Raw genomic sequence first — 13566 nt, 5'->3', positions numbered from 1 at the left:
CTAATAGCAGGCATCACAACCACTGGTATACAATGAGGACAAGAATATCTTTGTGTTTATATGGCTAGATACTGTCAGTGCCACCCAGGTGCGACAGCCTCCTAAATGAATCCAGAGACAGATTGATCAGTGCTCTGGATTATCATCAAACCTCCACAGCTGAGCAAGTCCAAATGTCACTAGATATACCATTGGGAATTTCAAACTTTAAGACTGTGGAGAAACCAAGGAGTGCAACATCAGCAAACTGGACACTCCTGACAATGCTTTTTCACTGTCTTGTGGGTGGAGACAGTAAAAAACACACAGTTTGGCATCAATCTCCAACAATCTTTGGTAGGTCCAATTTTCTCTGGATGGAATAGCTTGCTGCTGTAAAGAGATATGTATTTCAGCCTTAGGTTTCAATTATCACGTACTGAGAATGGAGAACATTTCCTGCCAGCTTTCATTCCAAAGATGGAACAATAGAAATACGGGACACTAAGGAAGATCGGATAGGTATTTTTGGTGGGCCTAAAGTTTCTTTATAGATTTTAAGTTCATAATACAATTTTAAATCAGCTATCCACCAGGTCAAAGTAAAGATGTGGCAGCAGCCACTCTAGGAACTCTACTTTTCGGTGCAATCTCTCTGCACTAAAGGAAATGCTTCTTCAACTTCAGTTAAACTGCTGGAGACAAACTGTTGTAAAGTCTGTAATGTTTCAGTGATGAAAATGAGCACTGAACTGCCTTAGATTTCAAGATCTCAGGTGTACAGTTTTCAAAGTGGATGAATAGTAATAGTGAATTGTTGATGTTTCCACTGATCTTTTCAGAGGCTGGACAGCTTCATGGTGGTAATAAGCTAAACAAAACAGACCCAAGCCAAGGCCGAGATGGAATTACGATTGGGACTTAGGATCACCCTGGTCTTGGCCATCCTGGCCTTTACACTTTCCGGGGAGGGAGTGGAAGCACAGAGGGCAGGTAAGACCATTAACATTGGCAATGTTGACAACAGCAGTCATAGAAACTTTATTTTCATTATGTGACTAAATCCTCTTGCATCTGACCACACCAGGGTGTAAAAATGTCCACTATGACTTGGCATTTATCCTGGATACCTCATCCAGTGTGGGAAAAGAGAACTTTGAGAAGATTAGGCAATGGGTGGCCAACCTGGTAGAGTCTTTTGACGTGGCGTTTGACAAGACAAGAGTAGCTGTGGTTCGCTACAGTGACAAACCAACCACTGAGTTCAACCTGGGACGACACAGGACCCTAGAGGATGTGAAGCAAGCTGCCCGTAACATACGCTACCTGGGTGGAAATACAATGACTGGGGATGCTATTAGCTATACCACCAACAACATCTTCACAGAGCGGAACGGAGCGAGGCCGAGTGCCAGAGGCATTCAGAAGGTGGCCATCCTTCTCACAGATGGAAGAAGCCAGGATTATGTTCTGGAGCCCTCTAAGGCAGCTGCCAAAGCTGGCATCAGGATGTTTGCAGTGGGCATCGGGGAGGCTCTGAAGGAGGAGCTGGAGGAGATCGCTGCAGAGCCAAAGAATGCCCATGTCTTCCATGTGACAGACTTTAACGCCATTGACAAGATCAGGGGGAGACTGAGAAGGAGGCTATGTGAGAGTAAGTCAGCCACGAGGCACAATGCCAACACATCACTCACACTGCCTGCTGCATGGTTTTCTTTTTACTTTGAAGACTCTGCCTCACCCTCAGCATGTACTTAATCAAATTAGACTTATTTTAACTTTTAACCACTACGCAGAGGAAAGACCCCACCACAAAACCCCACCCCAACCACAAAGAGCTGCACAGGCACACTGTGCTAGCCTGACTCCCTTTGATGAAATATGACGAGTGTGAGGGGCCTTTTGCAAAAATTGGCTTGCAAATCGCAGTCTCCCAACCAAGACATATCTGTGGTGTGGCTTCCTTTTTGGTGCAGAGGCGTTGAGCACTGGAAAGCCTGTCTTACGCTAACCTCAATGGTTTTTACACCAGTGTCCTGAGAAACATTTGTCAATACAGGCACACAGTATGAGAAATAAGTTCAGTTATAAGTTCACAGCCAGGTACATTTGCTAAAATACTCTCAAAAATAAACTTTTCCTGGCACTTTCTGTTGTCAGTAGTTGTGCAGAGAGGTGCATAAGTGTGTGCATGTTTTTTTCACAGAGAAGATGGATGCCTTGCGCTGCAACGCTTGAAATTCCTACCTAAAATTAGCCAGACAGGAAAGAAAAGGATGCCATGGGTCTTAGCCACAAACAATAAATACAGAACGGAAATGACATGATTACATGGTGGGTTAGAGATGAGCAATGACAAACTCTCAACTCTTACTTTAACCCAGACAAGGTAGCATGTTTGTAAAGGCATAAAGTAGACATTCTTCTATTCTCCTCAAGAAAGTGGTGAGTCAGACCCTAAAAATGGCGTATTCTTTTTTGAGTACATATCATTTTGCAATGTTACGCTCATCTTGGGCTCGAAAGGCAGCATGGAGAATGATTTTAAAGCCAGTAACCTTTGACCTCGCTCCTTGACTCCAGGGAGATTCAATCTGCCAAGCAGTAATGTAGGTTGTATATCACGAAGCATGCTGTACAGCAAGTTAGTAGACTTGCACGAACCAAAAGCTAAATTTACAATGTTCCAGTGTTTTCTTTCTCTAATCTCTAAAATCGCCATGGGTGAGTCTCCAAGTACATCAGTGGTCAGCACAACTGCCTCACTGAGCAATTCAAGTTATTTTCACCCTGAAAATTATAGCTCTAATGTTTCAAGTGGGTCCTGTGCAGCCACTCAAATGTCCATGTTCGATGTTTTCACCTTTTAATCTATATGTTTAAAAATGGACTGTTTATTCTGTGCTGCACTGATTCATTAACGCATGTGTGGCCTACCCTAAGAATACAAGCTTGTGATATTACACTCTTGATCACACACAACTCATGTGGCAGAAAGCTTAAAAAACAATATTATTATAAAAGCAATAAGAAGAATTAAAAGTTTACCAGTCTGTTATTGAAAAAAATATTGTTTGTAGGTGTGTAGTGCTCCAACTGTTGCTGATAGTTTGAACCTGACATTTCTAAAGGCAAGTTTTACATTTCTTCCACTTTAACTCACAGCCGGATCCCCAAATTATAGCTTTAGGGCCACAAGTGTAGGGAGTAGTTCAGCTATCTAGCATGCTAACTCCCATTGCTGTGCAACAACACCATCTTTAAAAAAGAGTGACGCACTTTCATTCATTCAAAGAATGGCAATTTTTGGTAGACTCGCTGGCTTTCCAAACAGTATAAACCAAGTATCCTTTCAAAGATCTTCCAGTATCACTTTAAGACTTTAGGACAGAAGGACAAAAAAAGGAAGCGTCAGTTTGACTGATTAACATCCTGAGGAAAGACGCAAACAAGAGTAGCACCCGGCTGAAATTAGAAATAAAGCATGGTAAAGCCATGTCAAGAGTGCTGTCCTCACAACCAACACCACAGAGGTTAAAAGGCTTTGACAGTGGATGTCTGGGCAAATACTTGATCTGCTGGGGAAGCTGGAGTGTCTTACCAAGATATTTTCTGCAACAGATAATATTTATGACTGTCAGTCAAGATGGAGATACATTGTTGGGCTAATATTAGCTTTAATGAGAAGCTCCTCTGAACACATTGATTACAAAGTGACAAAAGGACTAATAGTCCCCGGGGGGGTTGTTAAATTAATGCAAAGGGAAGAATGGTGGTGCGGATTCTCACTATCTCACTTGTCTAGTGCAGCTTTGAATGCTCAGTTCACCCAAACCCAACACTTGACCCTTCTGGTGTAGTTTCTGGTTTGGTTTCAATTTAGGGCTTCCTTCTCAATTACACAGATTAAAACAATCCAAGTCTAAAACCACCCAACTCTGTCAGACTGTTGGCTATTTACTGAAAGCCCAGCTGTACTTTTAGGTAAATGCTGCTGTCACCACGCTAACACAGTCCCATTTACAGCCTTACCAACATGCTAATCTGCTACTACTTTGTCATGGTTTGCATGTGTGGCCATTTCTAACACCTGACTGAATAACTTTAAGCTTGCCTGTCTACACCCACAGAATGTGTACTTCCAAATGATAATGTCATCATACTAACATGTTCACACATGACAAATTTTATTTTGAGAGAAGTGTTTTGTTATGTGAAGGCAATGCACAACGTTAATAAAATTAAAGTTAATTTAGATCTATTGTTATTATCCTTATTATTATTAAAAGTGGATCTAGTGTTTAGTGTCTAGTGCCACAGTCCCCATCCCCATAAAGCACAAACTAAACCGCAGGGTTTTTGTATTGTTACACCCCTATTAAAAGCTATTAACACACTCATTGCTGTTTTTCCTCCTCAGTCTATTTGAATTGTTAAAATTGTTGGCTTTGGTGTGTGGTTCAGTGACGGCACAAGGCCTGTGATAAGAGAAATTACAGGTTTTACAATGTGACATTACGCAAGCCATTGTTAGCATTACATCATGTCTGTGGAGGTTCTGGTCCCGATACTCACAGGTAAGTAGTTGACAGAGCTCAGTCAGGTAAGTTTCCCACAGAAGTTCTAATATAGCACCTCATACCCCACCAGTAACGTAATCATTGTTTCATCTTGTTTTTACCTCCGACATGATAGCAAAAATCCCTGTACACCATGGGGTCAGATTTTGAATCAGCAGAACTACACACCGGAGAGTACTGTCCCACTTAAAGCACTGCCTGAGGCTGATGGGAATGCCTAGCAGTTTCCCAGATGGAAGGTGCAAGCTCCTTAGTTGTTCCGGTTCATCCTGCTGGGAACTTAAATGTCAGAACACATTTTCATAGCAGTCCATCTCATAGTTGTGGGGACAGTTCACTGAAGACACACTGCGATGAAGAGTTAGTGTGTCTTCAATTAATGCTCTGGGCAAGGTGACTTTCTGTCATAGCTGTTCAGATATTTCAGCCTGGAGGAAATTATCTGGACAGACTGACCATCCAAAACTAAAAGTCTAGGCAGAATAAAACTCATGCCTAGACTTCAACAGCCCTTAGGAATAGTTCCATCTATTGGAACCAGAATTGGAACCATAGTTAAATACTATTTCTGTTATTTATATTATTATTTTGAACAATTTGACCCTTTGAAAATGTCATTCAACTAAAGCTAACATTTACATCTATTGAATTTAACAGTGTCTTCTGCCGCTCTTTGGTAGTAAAGCTGGCATCTTGACACAAATAGAAAATACCTCTTGTGCCAATAAAAACTTAGCCTGAAGCTGTTGCCTTTCTCACTGTCATCACCATCACTGAAATATGTGTGAGTGGAAATATAAAACTGTTGCTGCTTCTCAGATGCCTCTGCTGCTAGCAGAGCCACCTCACCCTTCACTCACCCATCCACACACTTCACTCCCCCAGACATGAGAATAGAAGGATGGAGGGCAGCGCTGGAGATCTTCAGATCACATATCAGTGTGGGGATATAGCACAGCTTCCTAAAACAATCCAAGACATCAACACTTTTTTAATCTGACCCTTTGGAAAGCTTCTATATGCTTTTTTCTAATGAAACAATAACTTGTTAAGGTTACCCTAAAATAGTTTGTTTGAACATTTCTCTTCCCTGTGCTCCCCAAAGAGAATCATATTTTGCCTTGTCTACAGTCACTAAACTACTATCCTTTCTCCTCAGATGTTCTGTGTCCAAAGATGAAGGTTCAACCTGATCGATTTAAGCCCAACAGCACCAGTTATGGTCTTGAAGAGGTTCCAGGTATGCACAAACTGCTGCTTTTGCTAACGGCAACATGCAACGCTGGCAATTCTTGTCAACCACAAAGCTATCTCTTTCCTTCTCAAAGCATTTCCTACACACCCACATTTAGCAGTTTTTACACAAACAGAGACCAAACGGTCTCATCTTATATCTCCTCCTTATACGCAAACGTGAAGACAGTTTTCACACAATTTTCCTGTTTCTCTATTTGACTTGAAAAGTAAATTGGTTGTATTCACAGTATTTTGCAAATCAAATTTATGTGTTTACAACTGTATATATTTGTCTAAAGTTTTAGGAAGCTCTTAGCTCCTATCCAGTCGCCACATGTTGTCAGTTAGTAGAACATTCAGTAGAACAATTTTAATAAATTTGCAACCTGAAAGATATTTATTTCAGCAAACACAAGATGACAATTGAGCCTGTGACCCACTAAAGAAAACAAAATAACTAGCATTTACCGTATGTGGAAGTAAGAGTCTGTAGAGACTCTAAATCATGACACCACACACAGTAAGTGATCTGCGATCCTTCATCTGACAGTTATATCTTTTGGCCGGAGTCAATTGATGATGGTATCACAAAGGGAAGGGAACATTATTTAGATTTCTGGGAAGCAAGGTTCATAAACGTTTATTGCTAGGTGTCGCTAAACAGAACAAAAACGAGGTATTTTGGACATGCATTTTAATTCCTTACACATAATATATAGTTAATGGAAATGTTTGACATCTTGAGATAATTGAGAAATAATATACTGCACAACAATACTATAAAAAGAGTAGTGTTGTCTAGTGATTCACTTGCCCATGTCCAAAAACAGCAAACTATTCCTATAAAAGAGGTAAAACTTGCCTGCTACCTCAGTCTTTTAAATGCAGGTGTTGTTTTCAAAATTAGCGGCTAAATGCTTTAACCGATTGAAACACACCACCAGTCCTTCATCATTCGGTGGTTTTATTTTTTTTTAGTTTTTCTCAGAAGTCTTGAATAGCGTTTATCCAGAGAGGTCGGATGTTGTTACAGGAGTGTCTTTTGGGGGATCTGAGTTCCTGTCTGTGTCTCCCACCCACATCCATCACACTAAGAGAAAAAACAGATGCAGCGGCGTGACTGTTAAGACCCCGTGCCACGTCCAAGTTCAAGGGAAAAAATGAGATGTTGGAACGCTGGAAATGTTGACTCTTAATGCTCTTAACTTGAAATGTGGCATCCGATGAATTGGTCATCTGATGCAGCTTTTACTCTCATATTTTTTTGTAACACATTGATATTAAGTTCAATGCAAAATGGTCCAGGTGTGCACTCAAAACATTTTTGTTATTATCCACCATTACAACTAAAGGATTTAACTCATCTGGGTTTTGAACACGTCATTGTCATCTGTCTATTTTGTATCATTCTTGATCAGTATGATAATGCCGCTGTAGCTTGAATCGGTCTCCAGTCTATGACACACATGGACAAACAGACACATCACCTACAGGCAATTTAGAGTCTACAGTTCAGCTAACTTGCATGTCTTTGGACAGTGGGGGGGGGGAACCAGAGCTGCTGGAGGAAACCCACATAGACATAACATGTGACAGACCCCAGCTGGCAAGTGAATTAAAAACCTAGAACGTCATGCTTTAATAAGCACCAGGTTGATCCATGTTGTTCTTGGTGTAAATGTGAGGACCATGCATAAACAGCTGATTTGATATGTAATAAAAGGCCAGTACTGGTTTGATATTCTGCGTCTGCTTCAGGTAAAGTAAAGATACAGAGTTACACAGCCATGATCTGCTTGGTACAAGCTGTCATTTAAGCCAATCAGCCATGAAAGAATTGTTTTATGAGTAGTTGCTTTAGTAAAATGTGGTATATTCACAAAAGAAGGTGTTGCAATACATAGAAGGACAAACGTACTAATTATCATAAACAAACTTAATCGAGATATTGTAATCCCTGGTAACCACTTAACCTTTTCCCGTTTAACCATTGCTTTATGTGGAAATAAATGTAGATGCCACTACCTGATTTAATTTTAGCTTTAATATCAACATGTTATACATATTCTTTACAAGAGACAGAAAGTAGAATGTTGAAGCAGGACATTTTAGCCTATATTTGTTCACATTCTGGATAATTACTTTGACCTATTTAGTTTACCTAACAGTATTTTAGTTTTTCTTAATGCATCCCTCGTAACTGGCGTTTTAGTTCCAGTCCAAATAGTTTTTTCTAATTGTCTTATAATATGAGATGCGGAATCACGTTTTCCTGTCTTTTTATGAGACAAATTATGAGTTAAAATTGTGATACCTCTTTAAAAAGGCCTTTTCAGTATGCATTACATATTGTTTCCATCTATGGCGGTGCCTTACTAAAAGCTGCTGATAGATTTTTACATTCAGTCAAATGTCTAAAAAGCACAATATTTTCCTTTGAAATGCAGATAAGTAAAAGTAGACTGAACTACTAGATTACTTTGCTACTTTCCATCAGTGTAAAGATTTAAAGTTTGACATCAGAAACAGAAACAGAAACAAGTCAGATTGAATCCTTGGCCAGAGCCAAAGACCTCTCCATCAGCAGTGGAACAGAGTGTGTGTTCATGATTAGAGACGACGGCATCACTTTGCACTGTTGAGACACATTATCACATCCCCATCACTGGGCAAGTGTTAATTACGGGGTTATGCTTATCCTCGCGGCCGCAAAATAAATGAGAACAAACTTCAGATAAATCCCTGAAAACCGCTGATGTTTCATTTGGATTGTGAGATGCGCTGTTAGCACTCAAACTGGAATAAATCCTCTGAGCTGTGCTTTGTTTGTCTTTCTCAGTCTGAGCCTGTTCAGGGGGAAAATTATATGAGAAAATCTCCTCTTGTAATCAAAGGCCAATTGTGGAGCAGACCGGAAAAATACTGCGCACTACGCTCATTTACATTTTCTTTACATTTAGATACCAGCACCACAACTTAAATGGTGCTCCGAGAGCTACAACTCACTATAATTATTTTAGTCAAAAATGTATTTTTGTACTTTAGTGGTTCCCAGACTATGGTCCAGGGGCCACCAGCCGTACATGAGGAGGTCAAAGCGGGTCCGCTGACAGTTGTGTCATAATCATATCCACTGCCTGAGCCAGGATCTGTTGTGGGGTGCCACTTGGGGCAAAATGTTATCAAACCACGGTTTGAGGTCTGAAGCTCCCTGACGTGACAGACATCCGGGGATTTCCAGTCTGCACAAAGTTTATTCCTGCAGCCTAACTTTTAGACACACCGTGTCAAACTTGATGTTCTTTACATGCATAGACATTAAAGCTCACGCTTGCAATTAAAACAAATGTCATCTACGGTGATGCAGAGAGTGTGCTGTGAGAAATGTCAGGATATATTTTCCACTGATTATGACTTGACAGCCACGAGACCTGCGGTTTGAGTGAGACTTGTATTTATCATGTGCTGTCTAGTCTGACCCCTCGGGCTACCGATCACACACAGGAGGCTGCAGAGCGTCTTTGTGGCTCGGCGCTCTCTATCTACAGCACAAATGTTGCCATCTGCTCTGATCAAAAGAATGCTGTGTGCACGAGCTCGCCTTTCTCAGTCAGTGAACTCATCTGGCTCTCGCCGCAGATCCGACCCCATCGGTCGTTTTTGGCTGTCCAAAATAACTTTTTTTGGGCTGATTATACGCTATCCGCTGCCAGTCCAAATTACAGCTCTCCGCTCAGATGGCCCTCAAGCAGCCACAGAGCAGAGAGTGAATGTGCACCGTGTGAGCGTCGTGACGGAGAGAGCCGAGGCCAGCGAGGCTCACAGCTGTCCGGCTTCCTCGAGCAACTGATAACCAGCGCTGACACTTTTGTACATGGAGCCGAACCGTTTGCGTTTTCACTCGCTGCGTTACGTTTGCCGTTTAGGTCACCTTGCTAGAACACTACTCAGTCAAATGCAACGATCTCTCAGCAGGCTTCAACAACCTTATTAAGATCAGCTACGTGTAAAATGAGATGCATGGGATCTGTTGGAGTTGCAGTATTTTTTGCAAGCATTAGTTTATCCTGTAGTTTAATCTCAGTTTAAAGACTACACAGGTGCCATTAGAATATACCGCAATGAATATTAAGTGGGTCCGACTACATCAGCCCCTTTAGATATCCTGGTTGATGTAAAACTATGATGATGAAAAGCACAAATCACAAATTAAAGGAAAAAGTTTAGCATGGCTGAACAGGTGTGTGAATCTGACTACACCTTAATGTCCTAAGATCAAGCATTATAAGCTATGCTTTCGAACTCCTGGTATCTCCATGTAGATACCAGGCCAATCGACAGCAAACTGAGAAGACTCGAGACAATTCGATCATTTTTTAATCATAACCAGCTACAGAACGAACAGCACCATCTCCTGGCCATGGCTGTTAACTGTCATGGTCAAAACTAAACGCAGGACATTCAAAATGAATGTTAGAGAAATGAGTTGTGTGAGAAATGGAAATGTGTGAGTCAGCGGAGGAAACTCTTAACTCTGCGGTGACTGTATAAAATAACCTGCTTCCCCTGACGGTGCATCTGACAGACAGACAGAGTAGTAGTGTTGGTGGCTGGCTGACTCCTGAGCCTCTCAGTTATTCAGCCAGTTGTGACTGCTTTTGCTTTTAATGTTATTTTTTGCTCTGTTGCTAATGACACAGGCAGCCTTGTGTGCCTTACCACCTGTTTCCAGGCTATTTCCACTGACATCCACTGGGCTTTTGTCCGACTCTCACATTACCACCTTAATGCTCCTGTTTCCTCTTCGGAAGATTGGTGTGCTGGTGATAATCTCTCTGGAACCTCATAGACTAATAGACTAATAGACTTTCCTCCGTTACTAAATTCATGCAAGAATATGTTGAGGCGCTGTTCATCCTTTTGACTCACTAATGGCACAGTGTGCTTTCAGAAGAGCTCAATCCACACAACATAACCACCAGCTTTCAGAGGGAGCTGCCGGACAACCTGGCAGCATTAGCGCTGCACGAGCTCTCATCCTGCTGGCATCGCCATAGCTACGCCACTTGTTTGTTGTACAAGGGAGTGTCCTTTCTAAACCACCGAAATATGTGGTTACACCACTTCAAATCACTCACCGCAGGGGCAAAGTACACACATGTGCAGATGCTCTTAGACTCACACGAGGGCCTTACCAGTGATGGCTACTAATTTTTTATTTTTTTTTCCTGTGGCAGCAAATAAATATTTCAACGGCCCAACAAATAGCTTTATTTTCCAGTTGCTCACTTATACAATTATTTAAATCTCTCTCCAAAAAGCCACAAACTCAGTAGTTGCAGGGTGTGGACTGGGTTTACCTCGCGACACCACAAGAACTGTGACAAAACCATAACTCAGTTTCAGGACTGGAGAGCCTGCTGCTGCGCTTATTCATGTGTGAGAATATGCTGTCCAGCTAAGCTTTTTATTTTTTTTTTCTCTTGTGTTGCTGCAGGGTTCGACCTGATGGAATTCTTCAATGTGAGAGATATTCTGGGAACCAGAGTTGATGAAGGCCAAAGTTCGTACGTTCGTCTTGGCACAATGCCTATTGTACAGCAAACAGAGTAAGTGAGCAGCCCGTTACACTGCAAACAGACAGCCCCAGGCTGAAACTCTCTGTTGAGATGCTGTTTACCACACACCTTTGCAGCCAGTCTCTGTTCCTAACAGAAAGTGAGTCTGGAAACATTCCATTTGGATTTCATTATGAGACATGTTTCAACTGTACAGAGGAAAAACTCCTCTGCAAACAATTGGATACTACTATGACCAATTAGAGCAATGAAGTATGTGAAAGTAAGTTATTGAGGTATTCTCGATAGGAGTCTTAATCACTGTTAAATGTTCTTGTAAAGTTATTTTGCTGTTAATGTCTTTTACACTAGACAAGATAGCGGAATCTAAACAGCTTGTGTCTCCAATGCCAACCATTTTGATGTAAACAATGTCAACCCTGATGACGTGTAATACTTCACTTTTACTCTGTCGTCCATCACGGCATGAATCCCCACCTAGACCAAGTTTCAGCCACAAAAAAAGTGGGCAGAAAAGTTGGTCCAGCTTCAGAGCTACCACCTAGAAGGCATATGTAATATTTAGTGAAATATTACCGACTGGAGCTACATTTTCAGTGCTTTACACATCGTCAGTGCTTATTTACTTCTAATTGACAAAAAATACAGGATGCACCTTAATTGTTGGTGTTGTTTAGTGGTACAAAACCAAAATAATGTGCCATGAACTTTGTTGTGGGTTTGGGGGTTTTAGGGCTTTGGGGCTTGTTTAAATTACATTTCGGCAAATGCACTTATTTCCTTACTTACAGAGACATCCAGCAGTTTTCTGTTGTTGTGATTAGCTTAGCGTAGCGCATATAATGTCTAAAATGTGTAAGTTACAAGGGGGCAGTGTCCTCCCAGTTTCAGTCTTTATGCTAAACTACACCGACTGACAAATGTTAATAGCCAAAACATTCAAACGGTCTTAAAACCAATAAGCACATTTCTCAAATTCTCAGAAATTGAAAGTATGTAAAGGTTTCATTTTTTACTTTCTCCAGATTGACTGTCTGTAGTTTAATTACATAGTTAAATGTACATTTATGGTGTACAATATTCTCAAATATTGTATGCAGAATGTGCTGCTTTCTTACATTTCCTCGAATAGAAAATTAAACTGCAGTATTACTCACTAAGGGAGGATGGATCAGTAGCCATAAACAGAAGGGCTGTTAGAGGAAACCATGTTTAATCTGGGTTTCACACACTAATATTTAAACTGTTGTGCAGTCACTGTGACTGTGTATTTGTCTCATTCATCTCATAACAATGTCCTTTTGTTCTGCAGAGATGTGTTTCCTCAAGGGCTGCCAGATGAATATGCCTTCGTGACCACGTTCAAATTTAGGAAAACCTCCAGACGTGAGGATTGGTACCTTTGGCAGATTTTTGACAAATATGGAATCCCACAGGTGGGTCGGCCAAATGGAAATAGTAATAAATGTGTTACTATGAGACCAACAACTTAAAATAGTCTTGTCTCGCAGTTCACATCACACCTTTTTAAATGAATGTAAATGATGTTAAATGTTGAATCCAGGCTTTTGATAATTTTCAAATCAACTCTCAAGATCCATAATGTAACACACGATATTATTGCCTTAATAATAATAATTCTCCATTTTGTTAATCTACATGTCTATTTGTCTTCTTACGTACACCACAGCTCACATTACAAAACACATATTTAAGACAAAATTATGAAACTCGCACCATGGCTTGACTTAACTATTTTCACTTTCATAATTTGCTTCCAACAATAGTGTGTTTCAATAAAATGCATTTTTATATAGTATCAATACCAATGCAAATGGTGTCAAACCACTTTCCAGCTCCTAACATAAACATAATCACCATCCTGCCTCTGACTTGTCAGGTGTCCATCCGTCTGGACGGTGAGAACAAGGCAGTGGAGTATAACGCTGTTGGGCTGACAAAAGACGCTGTCAGAGCTGTGTTCAAGAACCCTGAAGTTGACAACCTGTTTGATCGCAACTGGCACAAGATTGCCCTCAGCGTGGATGCCAAGTCAGTGTCTCTGTACCTGGACTGCAAGCTCATCCAGACACTGCCCATTGAAGACAGGGAGGACATCGATATCCAGGGGAAAACTGTGATTGGGAAGAGGCTTTATGACAGTGTGCCAATTGATGTGAGTTTTCAACTCC

The 13566-nt window shown here is 41.0% G+C and overlaps 1 protein-coding gene across 3 annotated transcripts in view; it reads left to right on the top strand.

The window, feature by feature from the left end:
* Nucleotides 1–13566, top strand: part of col22a1 (collagen, type XXII, alpha 1) — a 50176-nt gene that overhangs the window by 1465 nt on the left and 35145 nt on the right. For all 3 annotated transcript variants that reach the window (XM_047604534.1, XM_047604533.1, XM_047604535.1), the window contains exons 2-7: nt 822–972; nt 1067–1633; nt 5719–5799; nt 11293–11404; nt 12687–12810; nt 13275–13550. In XM_047604534.1, coding sequence (XP_047460490.1) covers nt 882–972; nt 1067–1633; nt 5719–5799; nt 11293–11404; nt 12687–12810; nt 13275–13550 — 1251 coding nt within the window. In that variant the 5' untranslated portion in view covers nt 822–881. The remainder of the gene's footprint in view (nt 1–821; nt 973–1066; nt 1634–5718; nt 5800–11292; nt 11405–12686; nt 12811–13274; nt 13551–13566) is intronic.

The sequence above is a fragment of the Mugil cephalus genome, chromosome 14, assembly GCF_022458985.1.
Source record: "Mugil cephalus isolate CIBA_MC_2020 chromosome 14, CIBA_Mcephalus_1.1, whole genome shotgun sequence".
Lineage (NCBI taxonomy): Eukaryota > Metazoa > Chordata > Actinopteri > Mugiliformes > Mugilidae > Mugil > Mugil cephalus.
This window is presented reverse-complemented; position numbering and strand designations above follow the sequence as displayed.